General features: G+C 45.1%; 1 protein-coding gene across 1 annotated transcript in view; it reads right to left on the bottom strand.

The window, feature by feature from the left end:
• Positions 1-20,972, bottom strand: part of LOC135911951 (neprilysin-like) — a 178,306-nt gene that overhangs the window by 73,478 nt on the left and 83,856 nt on the right. Inside the window, exons 10-11 of the mRNA XM_070531765.1 lie at positions 20,184-20,291; positions 1,443-1,672 (exon numbers count right to left, since the gene is read on the bottom strand). Of these exons, the coding sequence (XP_070387866.1) occupies positions 1,443-1,672; positions 20,184-20,291 (338 nt within the window). The remainder of the gene's footprint in view (positions 1-1,442; positions 1,673-20,183; positions 20,292-20,972) is intronic.

Raw genomic sequence — 20,972 nt, 5'->3', positions numbered from 1 at the left:
TAACAGCACCGTGACGGTGCTTTTGCCGCCGGGGGGTAGTATTACGATATCACCGAGCCATGCTCAAGACCGCGAGAACGACGAAGTTGGTTGGTGCCCTTGGCACGAGCGAGCGTCAGCCTGGCTGCCTGGCTCCAGTGTAAATAGCGTGTAAATACCCTTTTTCGTCTGTGTATTTCCACACGTAACAATAACTTGGCGTTTCTTGATCAAATCTTTCGTCTCCTGCGATAGCTTACTGACATCCTGTCTAACGGAGTTTCCACCGACTTCTATTACACTCTCCTTAATGATGCCCACAAGATTGTCGTTCACATCTTCGTCACTAAGGTCCTGCTCTTGAGTTAAAGCCGAGTACCTGTTCTGTAGCTTGATTCGGAATTCCTTTATTTTACCTCTTACCGCTAACTCGTTGATCGGCTTCTTATGTACCAGTTTCTTCCGTTCCCTCCTCAAGTCTAGGCTAATTCGAGTTATTACCATCCTATGGTCACTGCAGCGCACCTTGCCAAAAACGTTCACATCTTTTATAATGCCATTCGGCCTCCTCCATGTCCACTTTTGGCTATCCCGCTTGTAGAAGAAGGTATTCATTATCCGCATATTATTCTGTTCTGCAAACCCTACTAATAACTCTCCCATGCTCTTCCTAGAGGCTATGCCATATTCCCCCCTGATTTGTCTCCAGCCTGCTTCTTGCCTACCCTGGCATTGAAGTCGACCATCAGTATAGTGTATTTTGTTTTGACTTTACCCATGGCCGATTCCACGTCGTCATAGAAGCTTTCGACTTCCTGGTCATCATGACTGGATGTAGAGGCGTAGACCTGTACAGCCATCAATTTGTACCTCTTATTAAGTTTCACAACAATACCTGCCACCCTCTCGTTAATGCTATAGAATTCCTGTATGTTACCAGCTATATCCTTGTTAATCAGAAATCCGACTCCTAGTTCTCATCTCTCCGCTAAGCCCCGGTAGCACAGGATGTGCCCGCTTTTTAGCACTGTACATGCTTCTTTTGGCCTCCTAACTTCACTGAGCCCTATTATATCCCATTTAATGCCCTCTAATTCCCCCAACAGCACTGCTAGATTCGCCTCCCTAGATAACGTTCTAGCGTTAAACGGTGCCAGGTTCAGATTCCAATGGCGGCCTGTCCGGAGCGAGGGATTCTTATCATCCTCTGCTGCGTCGCAGTTCTGACTGGCGCCGTGGTCCGTTGCGTCGCAGCTGCTGGGGACTGAGTGCCTGGGATTTATTGTTGTATTCATATGAGAGGTAATTTTACAGGGTGGTAATAAAATTTTACGTAAAGAAGGCATAATATGTCCATCCATGGGAACACTGTGCAAATTCCGGTTCATGAGCGCTTTAAAACACGCATAATTCAGTCGCCTTTATGAAAATTATCGTTACAACAGGCGCTGCAGCTTTCTTACCGTGGATATTGGTGTGAATTTCCCTATTCGCCATATGTCGGCATAGCTAGACGGGAAGACCAGATATAAGAGGGCAAACCAAGCGAATAGTTTCATCGCTCTTCCTGGGTTTGAGGTATCACTTTGGAGATAACAAATGACATCCAAGGCGTGGAGGTCAACCAGGTAGAGATAGTCTTGCTTCTCTCCTTTCAAATCGAGGCGGTCCCAAAGAGCAAATTCCCACTTATCTGTCAAAAAGAATAAAACGTAGAGCTTGATGGAGTGGAATTCTAACATGCCCTTTCGAACCGCTAGCGTTAAACACTGAGGCCCTAAACGTTTGCGGCATGACATGGCCTTCCATATTTATAGAATGCTTCTAAGTATAGCAGTTAAAATTTTTGCATGCGCTGTAATTAGAGCTTGCTAGTCTCTTATCAGTGAAAATGACAATGTAACGCAGATGGGAAAAAGAAGGCAGGAAAGAAACACTGAATTATTTAAACAGAACAGTGGTAAAAACATATTAAGTTTCTAATTATACCATTATATAAGGGTAACGCGCGGCAGAACGAGGCGCGGGGGGAAACACGCCATTTTCAGGTTAAGCTTTCGTATCTTCAAATTGCACACTTATAGTGCCGTAATAGATTATTGACAGGTGACACTTTTCAACAACTTTTAGGCTATAAAAGTTACCTTACAGAGCTTTGTGCACTGAGGGGAAAACTGTGGACTGAGTGTTTGTCAGTTGGTGAGCCGACAAGAACAGGAAGAAATCATAGGCTGTATGACTTAAAACTATTCCATTCTGACTTTATCGTAGTCTTCTGAGTTCATATCTACAAAGCCGCTGACGCAAGCATCAGGCTGTGACTGGCAGCCTTGTTTTAACGGCACAATCAAATGCCCTCCTCGTCTATCCGTGGTTACATTTGTTCGCTTTGAAGGCAAATAGCATTCGCTACCTCGATAGGTTTTTCGGATCAAATTGGCTTACAAGAGGCGAAGAGCGAGCAGCAGTGTGGAGGGTATTGGTATGTGCAGTCTAGCGCAGGAAAAGTAGATAACCGGATGTGACCAGTTTATTGATGGTGGTGACGACCACTGTTGCTCTGGTGCCGTGCTTGGGAAGCGAGGCGTCCGTGTAGAGAACCTCGGGGTTCTCTTCCAGCTGTCCAGCCACTGCCTCGGCCCACGCAGAGCGTCTTTCGTCATTCCTCCCCGGCTGCATGTTCCGGGGGAGGGGCTTGGTCTTAATACGCCGAAGCAGAAGAAGTCGCCGTGGCCTTCGCACTCGCACAACCGGGAGTGAGGACCATGGTCGCAGGCTCCAAGACCGCGTACGCAAGCTTCCGCAAGGGGAACATCTCTCCCGCGGCACTAGCGATCCTCACCAAACGCTAATTACCGGGACGGGCCGTTGAGCTCGTGTGGAAGGCAATGCACTCGCCGACCACTATGTCCGAGAACTGTCAATCCGGGCCGAGGACGAGCCAGAGCTACCGCACCCAGTGACAAATTACAAAGACATCACCCAAATGTACAGAGGGGACAGATGTAGGCATCGCCGTCCGCATCCGCAACTCAGCCGAAGGCAGCAAACGATCGTTTGACGCACGCAAGCAGGGTCGCTAGCGCATCCCGTGTTCTTGCACAAGATGTTCCCAACAGAACCTGACACTTCATGGCCGTTTTGCAGACGATCAGAAGGCGCTCCAGCACACATCCTTGCATAGTGCACTAAGCTCAAGAACCCTCCACCATCCCTAGCCCCCCCTCCACAGCCCCCCCCCCCCTCCCCGAGCGATGGGAGACCTTGTTGTACAGCCCCGACGTACCGCACGAGCTCGCGCTGGTGGCTAGGGGCCCGGAACTGCTGGGCGCATATGGGACCTGAGAAAAAGGTTCCACCCCATCTTGGGCCAGCGCGCACCAACATTTGTTAAGGGTTCAACAAAAGTTTACTCTTTCTCTCTAATCGAATGTGAAGGGCCGTGTCGGCGTGAGAAATCGGTTGGCATCACCTAGCATCGCCTGCGCTAGTTGGTTGCAAATTGCGGTGGTGTGCAACGGTAGCATAACAATACCGTCTAAAAAGGATACTGAGTGATAGGGACTTGGCAGAGCGATGTCGCATACGCTCGGCAACGTTATTATGCCACCCAAACATGTTTATTGTACAGTAAGAGATCCATTTCTCCCAACCGCTAGGAGTAGCCACAACCACAGCGATAGGTTGGTAGCCAACGTTTATGCCTTTTGTAACGTGGCAGTATCCAACTGAAAAAAAAAATCTGCTTTTTTCGGCATAATAATGAATCTTTAGTTTTTACACTTCACTTTGAGGGGGTAAGTTTTCACTGATTTGTGGTGTGGCGGGTCACACAGATGACGTGGGCGCAGACAAAATATCTGACCCCTAATGTAGTGCTCATGGCGAAAAAGGTGCAAAATCGTAAATTTATTACAATACCAATTATGGGACTCTCTTAGTGCAATTCCGCCGTCGTCGTTGCCGTGATGTTCCCATTGAGCCCAAGTTTGTGCGAGTGAAATCGTGGAAAGGTGAGTCGAGCATGGTGGTACGAAATCGCATGCCCAAGGGAAGCACACGGCGGCGGGGCGGAGGGAAGGGAGGAAGCGCGCTGTCTTCCGTCGCAAGCGAGGCACCGGGGGAGGGGGGGAGGGGACGTTCTATTCCGGCAGTGGCTGTGCATGGCGCAGCCTACCGAAGCTACGCAAGCCCTAAGTTCTAAGCTATCTGCGATGGGGACAGAGTATTGAGGCGCCTTGGGCTGATAGTTTCGTGTGCGCTATGTTCTAACCACTTAGTTCGCGATAAAGCGATATACAGCCCGAAGGTTATTTAACTGGCTGCTGCTCCCGTGCTTTCTCTCGCCAGCGCTTTGACAGCGAGTGCCCGTGGTCATCGAGTAAAATGTGTTCCTGTTTGCCTGTGCGCGTGACACCACGTTTTGTAATTTATTTAGCAAGTTTACCTTTACAAATTTATGCGGCCGAAAAAAATTACTATACTTACGTCGCATAGCTGTCTAGGAAGTTGCTATCAGAGCAGATGCTTTGCCTTTTGTTCAAAACTCTTACTTTTTTTCTTATGTTCGGCTTAATCATGCATATTCATGCTTATAATCGCTGTGTGGGCCTCATCATATCACATGGGGAGTTTCCTCGGTGGCCGTGACGTCCCATTTCATACGTGCGATTACGCGGAGGCTCGAAAGAAAGTTTGGAAAATGTTAGAGCGTTAGTGGCAGAAATTAAATACAAATAGATTTGAATAGCGGCACCTCATTGTGCCCTACTTGACCTATACCTACACCTGTTATGGTTCTCTACAAACAAAAATTTTATTTTATTTTTCCCGTTCACTAGTACACCGATATGAAATTTCAGCTCCATACTTCCGAATATTCACTCTCATGAAGTCTGTCTAATATACAAGGCAGTGGCAAAGCACACCAAGCTGTCTCCAAATAATTATTATTGAACCGATTGTTCGTTATCACTCTTTCCAATTTCTGTACGTTTGTATGAGATGCGCCGCACGTTCATGAGAGAGGCATTAAGTTCTTCCTTCGCAGAAAATTAGATGCAAAAATATACCAAAGACGTCACTTCTACCAGTGGATCGAATTAAATGAAATCGCACCAGAGGCTTTTTGGTGTGCCGAAAAACAATTCTGCAGAAGCTTTTTCGAAGACCGCGGAACAAAGGAAAGCGTACTGAAAATCGCAAGACGTTCCATAACATTTCTCCTATGGCCATGAAAAAACATTTTAATGAGAGAATGCAGAGCTGAGCCCAGCCTCTCCTCATCTACTTGCCAGGCCAAATGCTGCCTCATGTCTCGCTCTCTTACCCAAAATGTAGAAATTGTAAAAGACCGCGATATGAAGCAAATGCGACAATATTCATAGTGTTTGTTTACTAGTAAACCAGATGAAGAAAAAGAGTTCTGCTTGTAACATATGCCTCACACCAAAAGGAACTGGCAGCGTTAGTATTGGAAAAATGTGTGTAGCAACGGAGCACCGTAGTCTGTGCGCCTTCATTGGCCATGTTGCTTCCATTAAGGCTATTTAGTGGCTCTTCGGGCGAACTTTAGGTGCTTTGTTTGGAAGTAATAAATTACGTTATTTTTCGCCTTGTCTCCCTATTCCTCTAGACCTTTCCCACTTTTCCACGGGTAGGGAGGCGAAACGAGCATTTTTTACTGCTATAAAATATTTTTTCTCTATTACTTCGCCCGATTCCAGTGTAAATATATTTTAAGACCAAGAGGGCAAGTGCTCAGCGAATATTCTCATTGGATCTTGTTAGAAGTATCAAAGAGGGATTGGATCAGTTTGCAAATTTTTGCGTTGCTTTGCCTTGCGTTACTATAAATGCCGTGTCGGAAACATGACCAATAAAAGGATCGCGTCGATTAAAAACCTTCCGCTTTAAAAGCGTGTTTTTTCAATATTTCAATAACTGCAAAGCGTCAGTCGCAAGCATTGCAACTTTGAGGTGCAAACGCGCAATTGGTGAGCATGTTTGGTGTCAGCGATTCGGTTTTTATTTTCCTAAAATTCAATGAACCTTTTTTTGTCTTAATATTAACGAACTGTTCTTCATTTTCACGATTTTTGACGAATCTATTTTTGCAATTGAGCTATCACGAAATTTGTTTTGGTGTCGAGTCTATATGAACATCTTTTCTTGTAAATATTTAGTTCAATATCTTTACAGACACTTAAACATGCTGTTTAACGCCAGATTATGCTTTTTAAAACTTTAATTTCACTTATGAGTGATAATTATATAATTTTCAAGATTCAGCCGAAACAAGAGGACACCTCACGATCATATGTAGTCAACAACAATGAATCCAAAGAAAGCATCGGGGAAATTAGCTGTGGTTGAAATAGAAATATATAAAGTTATTAAGAAAAGGGAAATGAAAGTGGACGAAAACAACTTCTCGCCGCTGGGGGACGAACCCACAACCTCGGCATTACTCGTGCGTTGCTCCACGCATTGTTCTACGGCGATAGCCATCAGTTCACCCGCTAACCTGGGTATTCATGTTTACTCTTGATCTGGCCCTGCAGTGTGAGCCAGCGCCATTCATACCCCTAGTGGGCGGATTTAGAAGAGCCTTTTTTTCGCCGGTGACGTCACGTAACATGTGAACTCAAAAGAGCAGGCACGTGGCTAATATCCACGTGCCTAATAATAAGTGGTGATTTTCAGTGGCTAAAAAAATGCTTTGTTGTTCAAATCACTTTTTGCTTAAACGCAACAAATAGCGTCTTCTTTCAAAAGTAAGTGGAACAACAGTCCATTTTTACCTCAATGTCTACGCAGCGTATGTCGGCACCTGTGATGAATTCGTTCCAAGTGAATATGCCTTGCGAACTCACATGCTAATATTCGTTTATTGAGATATACGCTGTAACGTAAAGCATTAAACCTTATTAAGTGCAGTTAAGGTAATTATTCCTTGTAGCATATTAATTTCATCCTAGAAGTCATGACTGCCTCATCGGGAAATTCAGCTTTGCTACGATAGGCAATAAAAAAATTGCTGCATCTAAAGAATATCCTATATATTAACCATATTGTTAAGGACAGGGTCATACTCTCAATTTTGACATGAATTAACTACACAACCGAACAAAGTATTATCGTGCCATAAATTTTAAAGTCATAAGCAGGGCTCTTCTTTTTTCATGTTCTGAAAATGTAAGCTGATTTGTTCCGTTAAGCTGAACAAGATTACATAAACTCCGCTAGTCTAACTTCGTTTGTGTAAGAGAAGGGAAATCAAGTTGCCCGCCCTAATAGATTTGTATTGTGGACAACAGGATATTTGTGTCCTAATTGCACAAGTTGTGCTGTTTATGTGACGCACGGGAACACGTAAATAGATTATGTCCCATCCCATCTGACAGCTCTATTCTGGCCAGTTGAGAGATTCGTAGATTTAAAATGCAGTCAACATCATTGATCAAGGACGTAGTCATACGTTACTGCAATATACAGAATGTAGAGTCTCAATCTGAATTCTAGAACATCGTAACATTCTTCTTCGTAGGGAAAGTGGTTCGCGCGCTTTTCCGTTTTCTTATTACTTAAACACTAAGCAGAATATTACTTACTTGGCGTGAGTATAAGCATATACGTGAATCACAACTTAATTGTGTCATTACAGAAGTCAGGAGAAAAGCCTTTTTATTAGGCAAGGCTGAATATTAAAAGTTTGTATTAAAAGTCTGTATGCAATATACAGAATGTAGAGTCTCAATCTGAATTCTAGAACATCGTAACATTCTTCTTCGTAGGGAAAGTGGTTCACGCGCTTTTCCGTTTTCTTATTACTTAAACACTAAGCAGAAGATTACTTACTTGGCGTGAGTATAAGCATATACGTGAATCACAACTTAATTGTGTCATTACAGAAGTCAGGAGAAAAGCCTTTTTATTAGGCAAGGCTGAATATTAAAAGTTTCAGATACTATAGGCATTCGTTATAGGCACTGGAAAATTAAGTATACGGTATTATTGAATACTCAATACTAAGCAAACTTTGGGAACAACCGATTGATAATATCTGCTGAGTGTTCTGCGTGTGCTAAACAAAGTATCAAAAGTTATCACTAGTGATGAATAGCAAAAGTTTTCAAGGTAAGGCAAAAACAAAATGAGTAATCCGAGGCTTCCTTTAGGAATCGCGGTAGAAGCCTACCTGACAACCTATGACTTCTACTTGTAGTCTGTCATTTAACGTTTGTCACGGTCTAGTCCTTAAGTAGATTTATATTTTGCACTACAAGCTGGGTTATTTTCCTCGCAACGAGTCCCCTTAAATGAGTCTACGACACGTGGGTCCTTCAGCAGCTTTTCTTTTTACAACTTTGATGTTTCTTTGGCGAAATTTAATATTTTGGAAAGCAAGACATGCAGCAGTCGTTCTTTTTTGAAAACTTGCTTGCAACAAGGCTCAAAGTTGTGGAAAGGCTATTAGTGATTTTCCATTTAAAACTTATCATGGTCTGTAATAGTTAGCTCTCTTTATTGCAGTAGTGATTTCAAGTGATGTATATACCTATACAGAAATATACAGCACACATGTAAAGGTTCAGTGGATGCTTCATTTCAATTTGGATGAGAACTAAAAGACCACATTTTATCATCTGCAACCACTTAGTTAAGTCTTTCTTTTTCCTTTTCTCTCTTCCAAATGTACATATGGTCACGCTACACAAAAGTTCATTTGGTCGTCTCATTATCCATTTCCTTTCATAATAGCGTTGTAGTTTTGTAATTAGTCGAATGTAATAATAATTATTATTTTTTGCTAGCATGTGTGCAGCGGATTTGTGTTAGTACTGCCAAACCTAAACCAATACTACTTTTGCTATTTTTTAGATATTTTACTATATTTGCTGCAGCTCTTTATATTTTTACTTATACGCTGTACAGGAGGCCCCATTACGGTCTTTGACCTCAGGACCTCCTCCTGTGTAATATTTGCTTGTGCTGTATCTTGTCTATTATTAATAGAAAAACCTCTTTCGAACGCTCAGTGAGGCAGTTCATTTGTGAATAGTAAGAGGTGGTAATAGTAGAGAAGACACGCAAGGTGTCGTCAATGACTTTGGATGGAGACATACGGGCACGTTTCGTGAGTATTTGACGCTAGCACCATGCATCAAAATTATATTGTCTAGGAGGAAGTCTGCAACATCAGTTGCGCAACTGGTAAGAAGAGCACGTGTTATGGCATAGCGGGTAGCGTAGTCCGCAAGGACGGCAACCGACTTCTTGCCTTATGTAAATTGCGGAAAGGGGCCGGGAAGGTCTAAATAGACTGAACGCAAGGGCTCGGCCGGGATGTCGAGTGGCTGCAGGTAACCAACGGGGACATGGAACGGCTTCTTGCGTCCTTGGCATACGTCACAAGCGACGACGTAACGTCGTACGGAACGAGCCAGGCCAGGCTAGCAAAACCGGCCGCATACTTAGTCGTGGGTTTTATACACACCGAGGTGTCCTGATGCTGGTGCGTCGTGTAGCTGTTCTAGGATGGTTGAGTGGAGCTGTTGAGGCATTACAAGTAGGAATTCCATCCATATGAAGATCACGACGGTAGAAGGAACCATCGCAGAGGGCGAAGAGGCGTACAGTAGCATCGGTTGGAGAATGTTCAAAACGCTCGATGAGTGCTTTCATGTAGGCATCACGAGGTTGCTCGTCGGCGATATAAAGGAGCTGTGATACTGAGAAAATGCAAGCAGCAGTGTCAGTACTTGTGTAGTCAGATTCAACAGGGTAACGTGAGAAGGTGTCAGCGTCTTGCTGCAGACGGCTAGGCTTGTCAACCATGGAGCGTCAAACTATTGGAGCCTCAATACCCATCTACCAAGCTGGCCACTGAAATACCTTAGGTATGAGAGTCAGTAGAGAGCATGATGGTCGGTGACTACGGAGAAAGGACGACCTTAGAGTTAGGCAGGAAATTCGCAACCACCTAGACCGCAGCAAGGCATTTCATTAGCTGCGCTCATACAGGGATAGGAACCGGGTTGCATAAGCAATAATACGATTCTGGACACGCCGAAGCTGGGCTGGGACAGCACCTACGGCACGACCGCTGGCATCTATACGCAAATCGTTAAGGTCATCCGAGTCGATGTGGGCGAGGATGGTTGGTGAAGTGCCAAGGGTGACGAGACGAGAGAAGGCGGTGGCTTCTGAAGTGCTACTTTAGAAATGTATGTCTTTCTTCGAAGTATTAGTGAGGGGTCTAGCAACTGCAGCAAAATACTGAATAAAAATACCCAAGTATGAGCACATATGTACAAAACTTCGAACATCTGCGAATGTCTTCAGAATCGGAACATTTCGCGCAGTTCTAGGTTTGTCGGGATCAGGCTGTACTCCGGTAGCGTCGACGAGATGGCCCGAAACAGTTTTTTGGCAGCGGCTAAAACGACATTGTAACAAGTTCAGTTGCAGTTTCGCCTTTGGAGAAACATCAAGTAACGCGACAAGGTGTCAGCATCTTGCTGCAGACGGCCAGACTTGTCAACCATGGAGCCTCAAACTATCGGAGCCTCAAAGCCCATCTACTATACCGCCCTGTAAAATCCTTAAGGCATGAGAGCCAGCAGAGAGCATGCTGTTCAGTGACTACAGAGAAAGGATGACCACAGATGAAGGCAGGGGGCTTCACAACCGTGTAAGGTGAGTGTCAAACGTTGGTGAGAAGATGATGACGTTGTCGAGGTAGCAGACACATGTGGACTATTTAAAACCTTGGAGCAAGGAGTCTATCATGCGATTAAATGTAGCCGCATCGTTGCATAATACAAAGGCAATCCCTTTAAATTGGTATATGTCATCGGGTGTTCAGAAAACGGTCTTTTCTCTGTCCACATAGCCACCAGCAATTTGCCAATATCTAGAACGAAGATCAGTTGAAGAGAAATAGCTGGAACCATGGAGGCAGTCAAGGGTGCCGTGTTTATGTGGCAGCTGGTCTTTCTTAGCAGGTTTGTTCAGATGATCGTAGTCTACACAGAACAGTCACGTGGCGTTCTTCTTACCGAACACCACGGGTAACACCCAGCTACACGAAGAAGGCTCAATGGTGTTTTCATTGAGCATATTGTGGACTTAACCTCTAATTGCTCGGCTTTCCGACGCAGAAGCTCGATATCATCGTCATCGGTGAATAAGCACCACTATGAATGCGATGCTTGACCGTGAGCGTCAGACCGTAACGGCAACCGATGATGTTCACCCACAGTTAGAATTTGCGTCATCAGTATGGTCACCACATCAAAATTATTTAGTTGATATGCTACAAAAAATTCACAACAGGGCATCGCGCTTCATCACAAGTAACTACGACAGAACTTGCAGCGTGACCAAGATCAAAGCAGATATTTCGCTCCAGCCACTTGAAACTCGTCGCACGATAAGTCTTCTTTGCCTTTTCCATAGATACGTCCATGGTAATCGAGCTCATGTGTTGCCGCTTGAAGTACCAGCGCGCACGTCACGTCGCCTTAACAATAGACATAGTTTCATGCGCATATTCGGTCATACACTGTCACTTAACGCATCAGCACTGCCACGTGTCATAACCCTATGGAACAGCCTTTCTGATAACATTGCGAGCATAAGAGATCGTGACGCTTTTCGCGAAGAATTGCTGAATTTCGTGTAGAAACATTGTATAAGGATGTTATTGACCTGCTTTCCTTCGCTGTTTTTCACACTTGTATTTTTATATTTTCGTGAGCATGAGTATATTACTGTGTTTACGCTCTCTAAAGCTTTGCCTAGACAAACATTTATTGAACTTCGCTTTACTTATCTTGTGAATGCATGTATAGATATTTATATTCTCTACTCCTGTACTGCTTTACTTATATTGTGAAAGCCTGTATTGATGTTTATATTATTTACTCCTGTTGAAACACTTACTTTGTGTCCCCCCTTACCCAATGCCCTTAAATGGGCCTGTAAGGTATTTTAAATAAATAAATAAATAAATAAAATGTCCCTGTAGGACTATCAAACATTGCAAAGGTGTTCAGCTTGCGCAGAGAACAGGTCCGCCACAACGATTTTCTTGATGTTGAAATCTGCGGCCGGGGCTGGCGTTACGGGCCTGCTAGGCACTGAAGAATCATCGGTTGATAAAGCTGCTACTTGATGGTCACTTAGAGAATCAACGTAGGCAAAGCAAAAATCAACGTAGGCAAAGCAAAATACCTTGCTGTAGAATTTTCTTTGCTAATCCAAAGTTAAAAATAGGCCTGTAAGTCAGGATAGTATTATTGGTAAGAACATTGTGAGGCACGGTGACGCCATACTGCAGTGGTAAATTGGGCAAAAGAGTGACGAGATACTCGCCATCAGGAACAGGTGGGTAAAACGACATTTTAATGCAAGATATTGACTTTGGTGGCAGGCGACTAAAGCGGGTGGGGTGTAAGCGGCACGGAGGAGCGTCAGAAGATCATGCGAGATATAGCAGCTGAAGGCGAAGGGTAGTGGAAGAGCCGATTGCGTGGAGAGGAAATTGAGTGCGATAATTAGGTCGTGGGGGCAACGGGCAATCGCAGTGAAGAGCACAGGAGTTTGGCGGCCGTCAATGCTGACACGTGCCGTGCACATGCCGACAATATGAAAAGTATTGCAATGCGCAACGCCAACGACCCGTGCCGACAGTATGCTAAGGAGCTTACTGAGTCGTCGTTGAAAGCAGCGCTAATAATAGAAAGATGGACTCCTGTATCAATCAGTGCAGTGACAGGATAGTAGCCGACGTCAAGAAGGATTTGTTTGATAGGTAACGCGAGCACAGGACTTAAATGTTGGGCCGACAACGCAGCTTCACGTCCAGAAGCTGCAGTGCCTACTTTTCCGGCTGGTTGCAGGCGCCGATTGGCGGGGAAGAGAAGCGACGGGGTTACGGTGAACGCGACTAATGGCGTTGAGGTGTCAAAGGATCATAGCTGGGGCAATTAGCGAAAGTGGTTTCATGTCGGGTGGCACAAAGAGAAGTAGGTTCAAGTTGCGGGTATAAGCGCCGGTGTGTGTCAGGGGCGGTGGTAGCCATCAGTTGCGACAATGACGAGCAACCCGGTCGATGCGGTAGCAGTGGAAACAGATAAGCTCGTCATCAGGGGTATGCCATTCAAAGGACTTGCGATATGTAGCGGAAAAAGACTGGCGCAGACAATGAGGTCCGCGGAAGAAAGGAGGAACGCTGCGTTGAGTCGGCGAACACACCGAGTTTATTTATTTATTTATTTATTTCACGTACTTTCAAGGCCCGAAGGCGTTACAGAAAGGAGTGGAGTCAAAACAAGAAGTAATGCAGTAAAAAATAAAAAATACAAACAAGTATTAACAAAAAATTTACAAAAGATATTAACAAAAGGCATTCTGAACGGCGGTTTTGAAGTTAGTAGGGTCGGTGATGAGTGCGATTGAGGCGGGAAGGCGATTCCAGTCCGTGCTTGTCCTGGGGATGAATGAGTCACTGTACCGGTTAGTACGGCACAATGGCACCCCGATTTTAAGGCTGTGGTCAGTGCGGGCAGAAATATATGACGGAGGGGTAAGAAGGGTCTCTTTTAAAAGGGGGTTCAAGTGAAAAACTTTGTGAAAAAGGGAGAGACGGGAATATTTGCGGCGTGACGAAAGATCAGGTAAGTTAAGAGTTCGTTTCATTGAAGAAATACTTGCATAGCGAGAATAATTAGATAATATAAAGCGTGCACTGCGGTTTTGAATACTTTCAAGAGAAGAAACTAATGACGACTGAGTCGGATCCCAAATGGCTGAAGCATATTCCAATTTGGAGCGAACTAAAGTTTTATAAAGGGTTAGCTTCAGGGAAGAAGGGGCAGAGCTAAAATTACGGCGTAAGTAACCAAGCATGCTATTAGCGTTTTTAGTAACATAGTCAATATGCGAGTGCCAAGAAAGGTTATTTGATATGTGAAGGCCGAGATACTTGTAAGAGCTAACTGACGTCACAGGTACACCATTAATAAAGTAGGTGTGCGTGGCAGTGTTACGAGATATACGCATGGCCTTGCATTTATTTGAATTTAGTTGCATGCACCAATTAGAACACCACTCAATTACGCGGTTAAGGTCGTCCTGCAGCTCTTGGGAATCTGAAGGATTAGTAATTTTACGGTAGAGAACACAGTCATCCGCGAAAAGCTTTATGGAAGAGGAAAGAACGCAGTTCGGAAGATCGTTAATATAGATTAGAAAGAGAAGTGGACCCAGGACTGACCCTTGAGGAACACCTGCTGGTACGTTAGAAAACCGAGAATTACAGTTATTAGCGTTTACAAACTGCGTCCTGTTAGAAAGAAAGTTTTTTATCCACTCGAGTACATTTGCGTCCAAGTTAAGTTGAGACAGCTTAAGCAGAAGTAAATCATGGGTCACAGAGTCAAAGGCCTTCGCAAAATCAAGAAATACGCAGTCAATGTCGGTACCTAGATCAGAAATTGCAAAGAGATCATTAGTAAATGTTAAGAGCTGTGTTTCACAGGAAAAGAACTTACGGAAACCATGTTGACAGGGGTTGAAAAAGGAGTTTGATTCTAAAAACTCAGCCAAATGTGAATATATTATATGCTCAAGAATTTTACATGAAATGCTAGTTAGTGAGATAGGCCTGTAATTGCTGGGTAAGTGTGTGTTACCTGATTTATGAACTGGAATCACCTTTCCCACGCACCAGTCGTTTGGAAGAACAGACTGCTGTAATGACTGAGTGAAAATGTGTGACAAGATAACAGCAGAAAATACATCAGTACACTTCAAAATTTTTGAGTTCAGGCAGTCTGGGCCGGCAGAGGAGGACGTTTTTTGATTGTTTATTAGGCAGCTAACACCAACCCAGTCAATAGAGATTGGATCCATGGGCGAAAAACCAGAATTGGATAAAACCGGTAATCCACTAGGCATTGTGGTAACATGTGAAGAGAACACATCATTAAATACATTACAGCATTCTTCAGGAGCAACAGGTTGATCGTTTGGGTATGTTAATTGGATTATTTTGCTTGGAGTACCGTTAACTATGGTCCAGAATTTACGAGGATTAGTTTGCAAGATGGACGGAAGGGTAACAGAATAAAAATGCTGTTTCGCACTAGCGGCGGCTGTGTTGTAGTCACTTTCAGTGAGGTAGTAAGCGGACCAAGCAACGTCACTGCATGAAGCTTTTGCGCGACGAAACAACCGCTTTTTTTTGTTACGTAGTCGCTTCAGAAAGGGGTTGAACCAAGGGGACCGTGGCTTGCAAGAGACTGTTCTTTGCGGTACGAAACGTTCGATTAATGACAACAATTTATTTTTGAAAATGCACCAGTTTTCTTGAACACAGCGCTGATCGCAATTAGCGATGTAAGAAGCTGCGAAATTTTCCATTTCAGTGGTAATGGAAGCCAAGTCGGCTTTGCTGTAATCGCGGATCACCTTCGTAGTTTTCTTTACAGGAGCCCGTGTATTGATATGAAAAGTGAGTGCAAGGTGATCACTTACGCCTTTTATGTAAAGAATTGGGGAAACTGTGTCAGGGTTCGTAGTGAGAATCAGATCTAGTATGTTAGATGAGGAGGCAGACACGCGCGTTGGTTTCAGTACAAGCTGGGTGAAGTGGAAATCCAAACAAGTGTTTATAAACTGGGTACTCTGAGAAGACTGGGACGTTGCCGTGTCGTTACGCCAAATGATATCGGGAAAGTTGAAGTCACCAAGAAGAAAAAGGGGAGCGTTAGGGTATCTGACAATTAATTTGTTCAATGCGTCGTGAAGGTCATCGCAAAATGACGTCGAAGCAGTAGGAGGGCGATAGCATGTGCAAAAAATAACATCTCTGTTGTCGAGTACAACGCGCACGCAAACAAGTTCAAGTGGCGTTTCTATGGAAACTGAGCTCGATGTGAGCGTTTCAGTAACCGCAATCAAGACACCTCCACCTGATCGCACACCACGATCGCAGCGATAACATGAATACAGTTTTTCACAATCAAAAATTTCGCTATTTTTTATCCGAGCCGAGAGCCATGTTTCAGTGAGACATACTATGTCAGCAGCGCATGAATCAATCAGCGAGGACACCGCAGCACGTTTATTTAGTAGACTTCGCACGTTAGTGACAAAAACAGATATGGTGTTATTAGATTGCGCATGTGCTAGCTATGTCGAACCATTTCCTTCGATAGCTTGACGCGACCGATCAGAAGAGCGTGCTGCACGTGGCATGCTGACTTCGCATACATTGTCAGTGGTAGAACAGTAAACGTAGCACTTCTTGTTCAAAAATAACTTATTTAGCCGTATTGAGTATGTCTGCCCTGATGCCTTAGCAAAATCAAGCAGCTTTTTCCTAGACTGGCGCGTTGCTCGGCAGAAATCTTCGCCCACAGATACCCCGGTGGATTTGAAATTAGATTTTAGTGCCAGAATTTTATCCTTTAGTTTTGAGCAAGAAAATTTCATTATAATCGGGCGAGTCTTATTAGCAGTATACGAGCCAAGTCGGTGGGCTCTACAAACCATATTCTCGGGGACCTCAAACTTAAGATGATGAGACAAAAATTCACACACCAATTTTTCAGACTGTGCCCATGTTTCTGAGGGAGAGTCAGAAATACCATAAAATATTAAGTTATCCCGGCGGGAGCGATCTTCCAGATCATCGAGACGTGTCAGGAGGGAGGCATTTTCAGTTTTAACGGCGTGAGCTACAACTGCAGGTATGTCAGCTGACGGCGGGTTAAGCTCAAGTGATTCAACAAGCGATTCAACTGTCGTTAATCTAGTGGTTAAATCGGAAACTTGATTAGTTAATTGAGCTTGCTTTTCCTTTAATTCGGCGAGACCACTCATTACCTCTGTGTGTCGTGAATCTATTTTTGCTGAAAGGGCAGAAATGGCTGCAAGAAGTTCTTTGTACTGCGCGTCAGTTGCGGGTCCCGGATTAAGTTCAACGTCGCCAGATAGGATGAGTAGCCTTGCAACAAACGCACATTCACACAGTGAGGCAAAAAATACACTTGGGCACGGGAAAAGCAGCAGACAGACGTTACTTGTACGTTTAGAGTAAAGAGACGGAGCTTCACAGACCTGCATGAAGAAGCAAAAAGGGTTTAGCGGCGACTGCATGGTTGCCGCTATCCCGTGCCCACTGAAAGTGGCCGGACGAAGGCAGCTGCTTAAGTAGAGCCAGAAGGGAGATGTCGCTCCTGGCGGCTGTGAATCCGTGTGCAAAGGTATGAAGATGGCGCCCTGGATTACTTGCTGGCACCAAAGATCTTGACTTGCGTCAGATAGCAGGACTGGCAATGGTGTCGGTGAGTCATTATAGATGAGCACTGGTGAAACCGCACATGCGCAGGTCGAGGGATACAGCCATACTCCAAGGAGCACGATGAACTGCATGAAGAAGCAAAAAGGGTTTAGCGGCGACTGCATGGTTGCCGCTATCCCGTGCCCACTGAAAGTGGCCGGACGAAGGCAGCTGCTTAAGTAGAGCCAGAAGGGAGATGTCGCTCCTGGCGGCTGTGAATCCGTGTGCAAAGGTATGAAGATGGCGCCCTGGATTACTTGCTGGCACCAAAGATCTTGACTTGCGTCAGATAGCAGGACTGGCAATGGTGTCGGTGAGTCATTATAGATGAGCACTGGTGAAACCGCACATGCGCAGGTCGAGGGATACAGCCATACTCCAAGGAGCACGATGAACTGCATGAAGAAGCAAAAAGGGTTTAGCGGCGACTGCATGGTTGCCGCTATCCCGTGCCCACTGAAAGTGGCCGGACGAAGGCAGCTGCTTAAGTAGAGCCAGAAGGGAGATGTCGCTCCTGGCGGCTGTGAATCCGTGTGCAAAGGTATGAAGATGGCGCCCTGGATTACTTGCTGGCACCAAAGATCTTGACTTGCGTCAGATAGCAGGACTGGCAATGGTGTCGGTGAGTCATTATAGATGAGCACTGGTGAAACCGCACATGCGCAGGTCGAGGGATACAGCCATACTCCAAGGAGCACGATGAACTGCATGAAGAAGCAAAAAGGGTTTAGCGGCGACTGCATGGTTGCCGCTATCCCGTGCCCAGTTGAGACCCATGTTCTCTAATTTCTGTCTGACAGCGACCTGAATCACCGCAATCGTGGTCGCTGGTGGATCGGGCGGTGTTGCGGAGAAGGTTGGAGAACCGGCGTCCTCGAGCTCGCGCGGAACAATGCAGGTTACATCATCGTATGTGGTAGGCTGACGCGGTCGGCCCCCACATGTTGGCGTAATGCGGTCAATAATAGGTAGCCGCGTGATGTCGTGTGCGATACGGCTGCTCTTAGCTCGTTCAACGTGGCGGCATTCTTTTATGATGACACCGATAGTTGAGGCGTAGATGAAAACGGGGAAATTGAAAGCGTCGTCTGCAATTCCTTTTAGTATATTAGCCACTTTATCAGCTTCAGCCGTAGTGTCGTCAGCTTTGCGGCATTGAGCCAAGACCTTTTATGCGAAGCATATTAATAGAGCTCAACCCAGCTCCTCAGGCGCGGCGGTGTCGCCTTCAATACCACGTGACACCGTGACGTCACCACAGAGAAGAAACGGGGCTCCAACTCGCGCCGTCGCTCGCGGCGTCGCCTTCAAGGCTGACCACGTGACACCGTGACGTCACGACAGAGGAGAAACGGGGCTCCAACTCGCGCCGTCGCTCGCGCCGTCGCGGCGGTATATAAGCATCTGCGCTTGCCTCTGCTAGACACTCACGAGGTGAGATGCCTCCTGGAGACAGAGCTCTCGTTGAAATGAGAAGCGAAGGTTGCGGCGTGCTACAGAGACTGTTTCTAGGTGGCTTTGCTACGGCGCAGCGACTACGCGCCCCGCATCGGACGCGGTGAGCGTCGAGCAACGCAGCGTTCAGCGCGACAACGAAATGTGCGCCTGAGCAAGCGCCGCACGCCAGAGCCGACGCCGACGACACCGACTTTTCTGTGACACGAGCTCCTTAACGCTGTCGCGTTAAAATAAAGGCTAGTAAGCTTCGCATCCTGGGCTTAACCTTAGCTAAGCCACAGCCATTTTTTTAATCTATGAAGCATGGGGCTCTGTACCAGTCTGAAGAGGAGTCGACCGGACCTCTGTCGCGGCAACCTAGTGCCCAAAGGAGTGGCCGAACAGTTCACGTAGCTTTTCTCTGAATATGTCTCAGTGGGTTATCTCGTCTTCACGCACTTGGAGCCACACGCGTTAGTTGCCGCTGAGATAGATTACTTTGATGAGCGTAATCATTGAGACCCAGATGTCGTTAGTATTGACGCGTTCTACTTCATCCATTGGGCAACAGCTGTTCCTACAGACCAGACTACAAACCAGGGTTCTGATGGTGGACAAGCCTGACGATTAGAGCCGTATGACGAGCCGGAGCCGTTGCTGATACGCTCTCTTCAACGGGCCCATTGTCTTACACCCCTTGGCGGGTCAACGGGAACGCTGTCGCGTTCCACTCTTGCAGGCGAAGCTTAAGCGTCTTCCAATTTTTAATTTATTTCTGCATATAGCTTGTCAGTGTTATTTTAAATGTTCATGGACACTGCATAATTTTAAAACGGCAATTGAAGTTCAACGATTCAACAACATGATTAAATAATCAGTAAGTAGCAACACCATAACTTGTAAATACAGACGTTGATATATATGAAGCTGCCAAAATTGTTCTGTGATGCATTATTGGAAATGTGTCACTAAATGGTGAGTATCACTTTATCAAAAGTCTAGTAAGCATTGAAACAATTTCACTCAAAGATAACATATTCCGTTGTAGCTGCGCTGACAAATATGCACTTCATAGAACCGTGACATCTGCCTTTATTGCAGAGTTACGGATTTTAAGAATTCGTGCTTTCTTATATACATTACTTATTTTGGTAACATGTCTAACAAGTACCGGATTTTAAATGGGAATTCTGCTTTCTACACTTGCTGAGTTGCTGAATTCTGCCCAGCGTTTTGTCGCATACAAGCATTTTTTTGCGTTCTATTCGTATTTATATGTTGCAATCTGGCTTGCGTTGAGCTCGAACTACTTCTTCTTCCTTATTTTTTCAAAATTATGCAACAGTAACAATGAACGGAGGCCATCAGCCAGAGGGCCTAGATTTTTTCAGGAGCACTGGTATTTGCAAACCTTTTGACATGCATCCATTGTTTCGTTGGAAAATTTCTGATAGCGTCATCAAACGTCTCCTGCCTGGTTCGGCGGAGCGAGAGTTCAGTGGCAAGGTGAATCGATGAGCTGTATGGGAAGAAACATATTTGAATAAATGCTTTCACCGTACCAAGAAATAACCAGGTACTGTGCATGAACAGCTCAATAGGAAGAAAATTACACGTCTGTCTAGTTTACCGTTACATATATTTGTCTTATTGGTCACGAAATTCTGAGGAGTTGAGTTGCAGGTTCGCATTTGGAAAAATATGAAGTATAGTTGCTAGACGCTAAAGGTGAGTGTCGAACGTTGGCAAGAAGACATTGATGTTCTCGATATAGCAGAGCCATGGGGTAAATGAAAGTGCACGAAAAGATAGCTTGCCGCCGTTGGGAGCCCAACGCACAACCTTCACATTACGGATGCGTTGCACTACCAATTGTGCTACGGCGACGGCTATCAATTCTTCCAATATATTGGTATGTATGTTTAGTAGGTCTAGCCCTAGGAGGGTTAGCCAGCGCCACTTAGACCAAAGGTGGGCGGATGCGGTAAATCCTTTTTTGCCCGATGGCGTGACGCCACAGGCGATCTTAGCAGAGCAGGCACGTGGCTAACAAAGCCTCGTGCGCTAAGACAAGTTATCGATACCTCCACTTTCGTTTCCCTTTTCTTTATTATTTTCTACATTCAAATGTGAACCACAGCTAATTTCAGCGATGCTTTTTATTTTTTTATTTTCAATACTGCCAGTCTCTTTATCGAGA

This window comes from Dermacentor albipictus, chromosome 1 (genome assembly GCF_038994185.2).
Source record: "Dermacentor albipictus isolate Rhodes 1998 colony chromosome 1, USDA_Dalb.pri_finalv2, whole genome shotgun sequence".
NCBI lineage: Eukaryota > Metazoa > Arthropoda > Arachnida > Ixodida > Ixodidae > Dermacentor > Dermacentor albipictus.
This window is presented reverse-complemented; position numbering and strand designations above follow the sequence as displayed.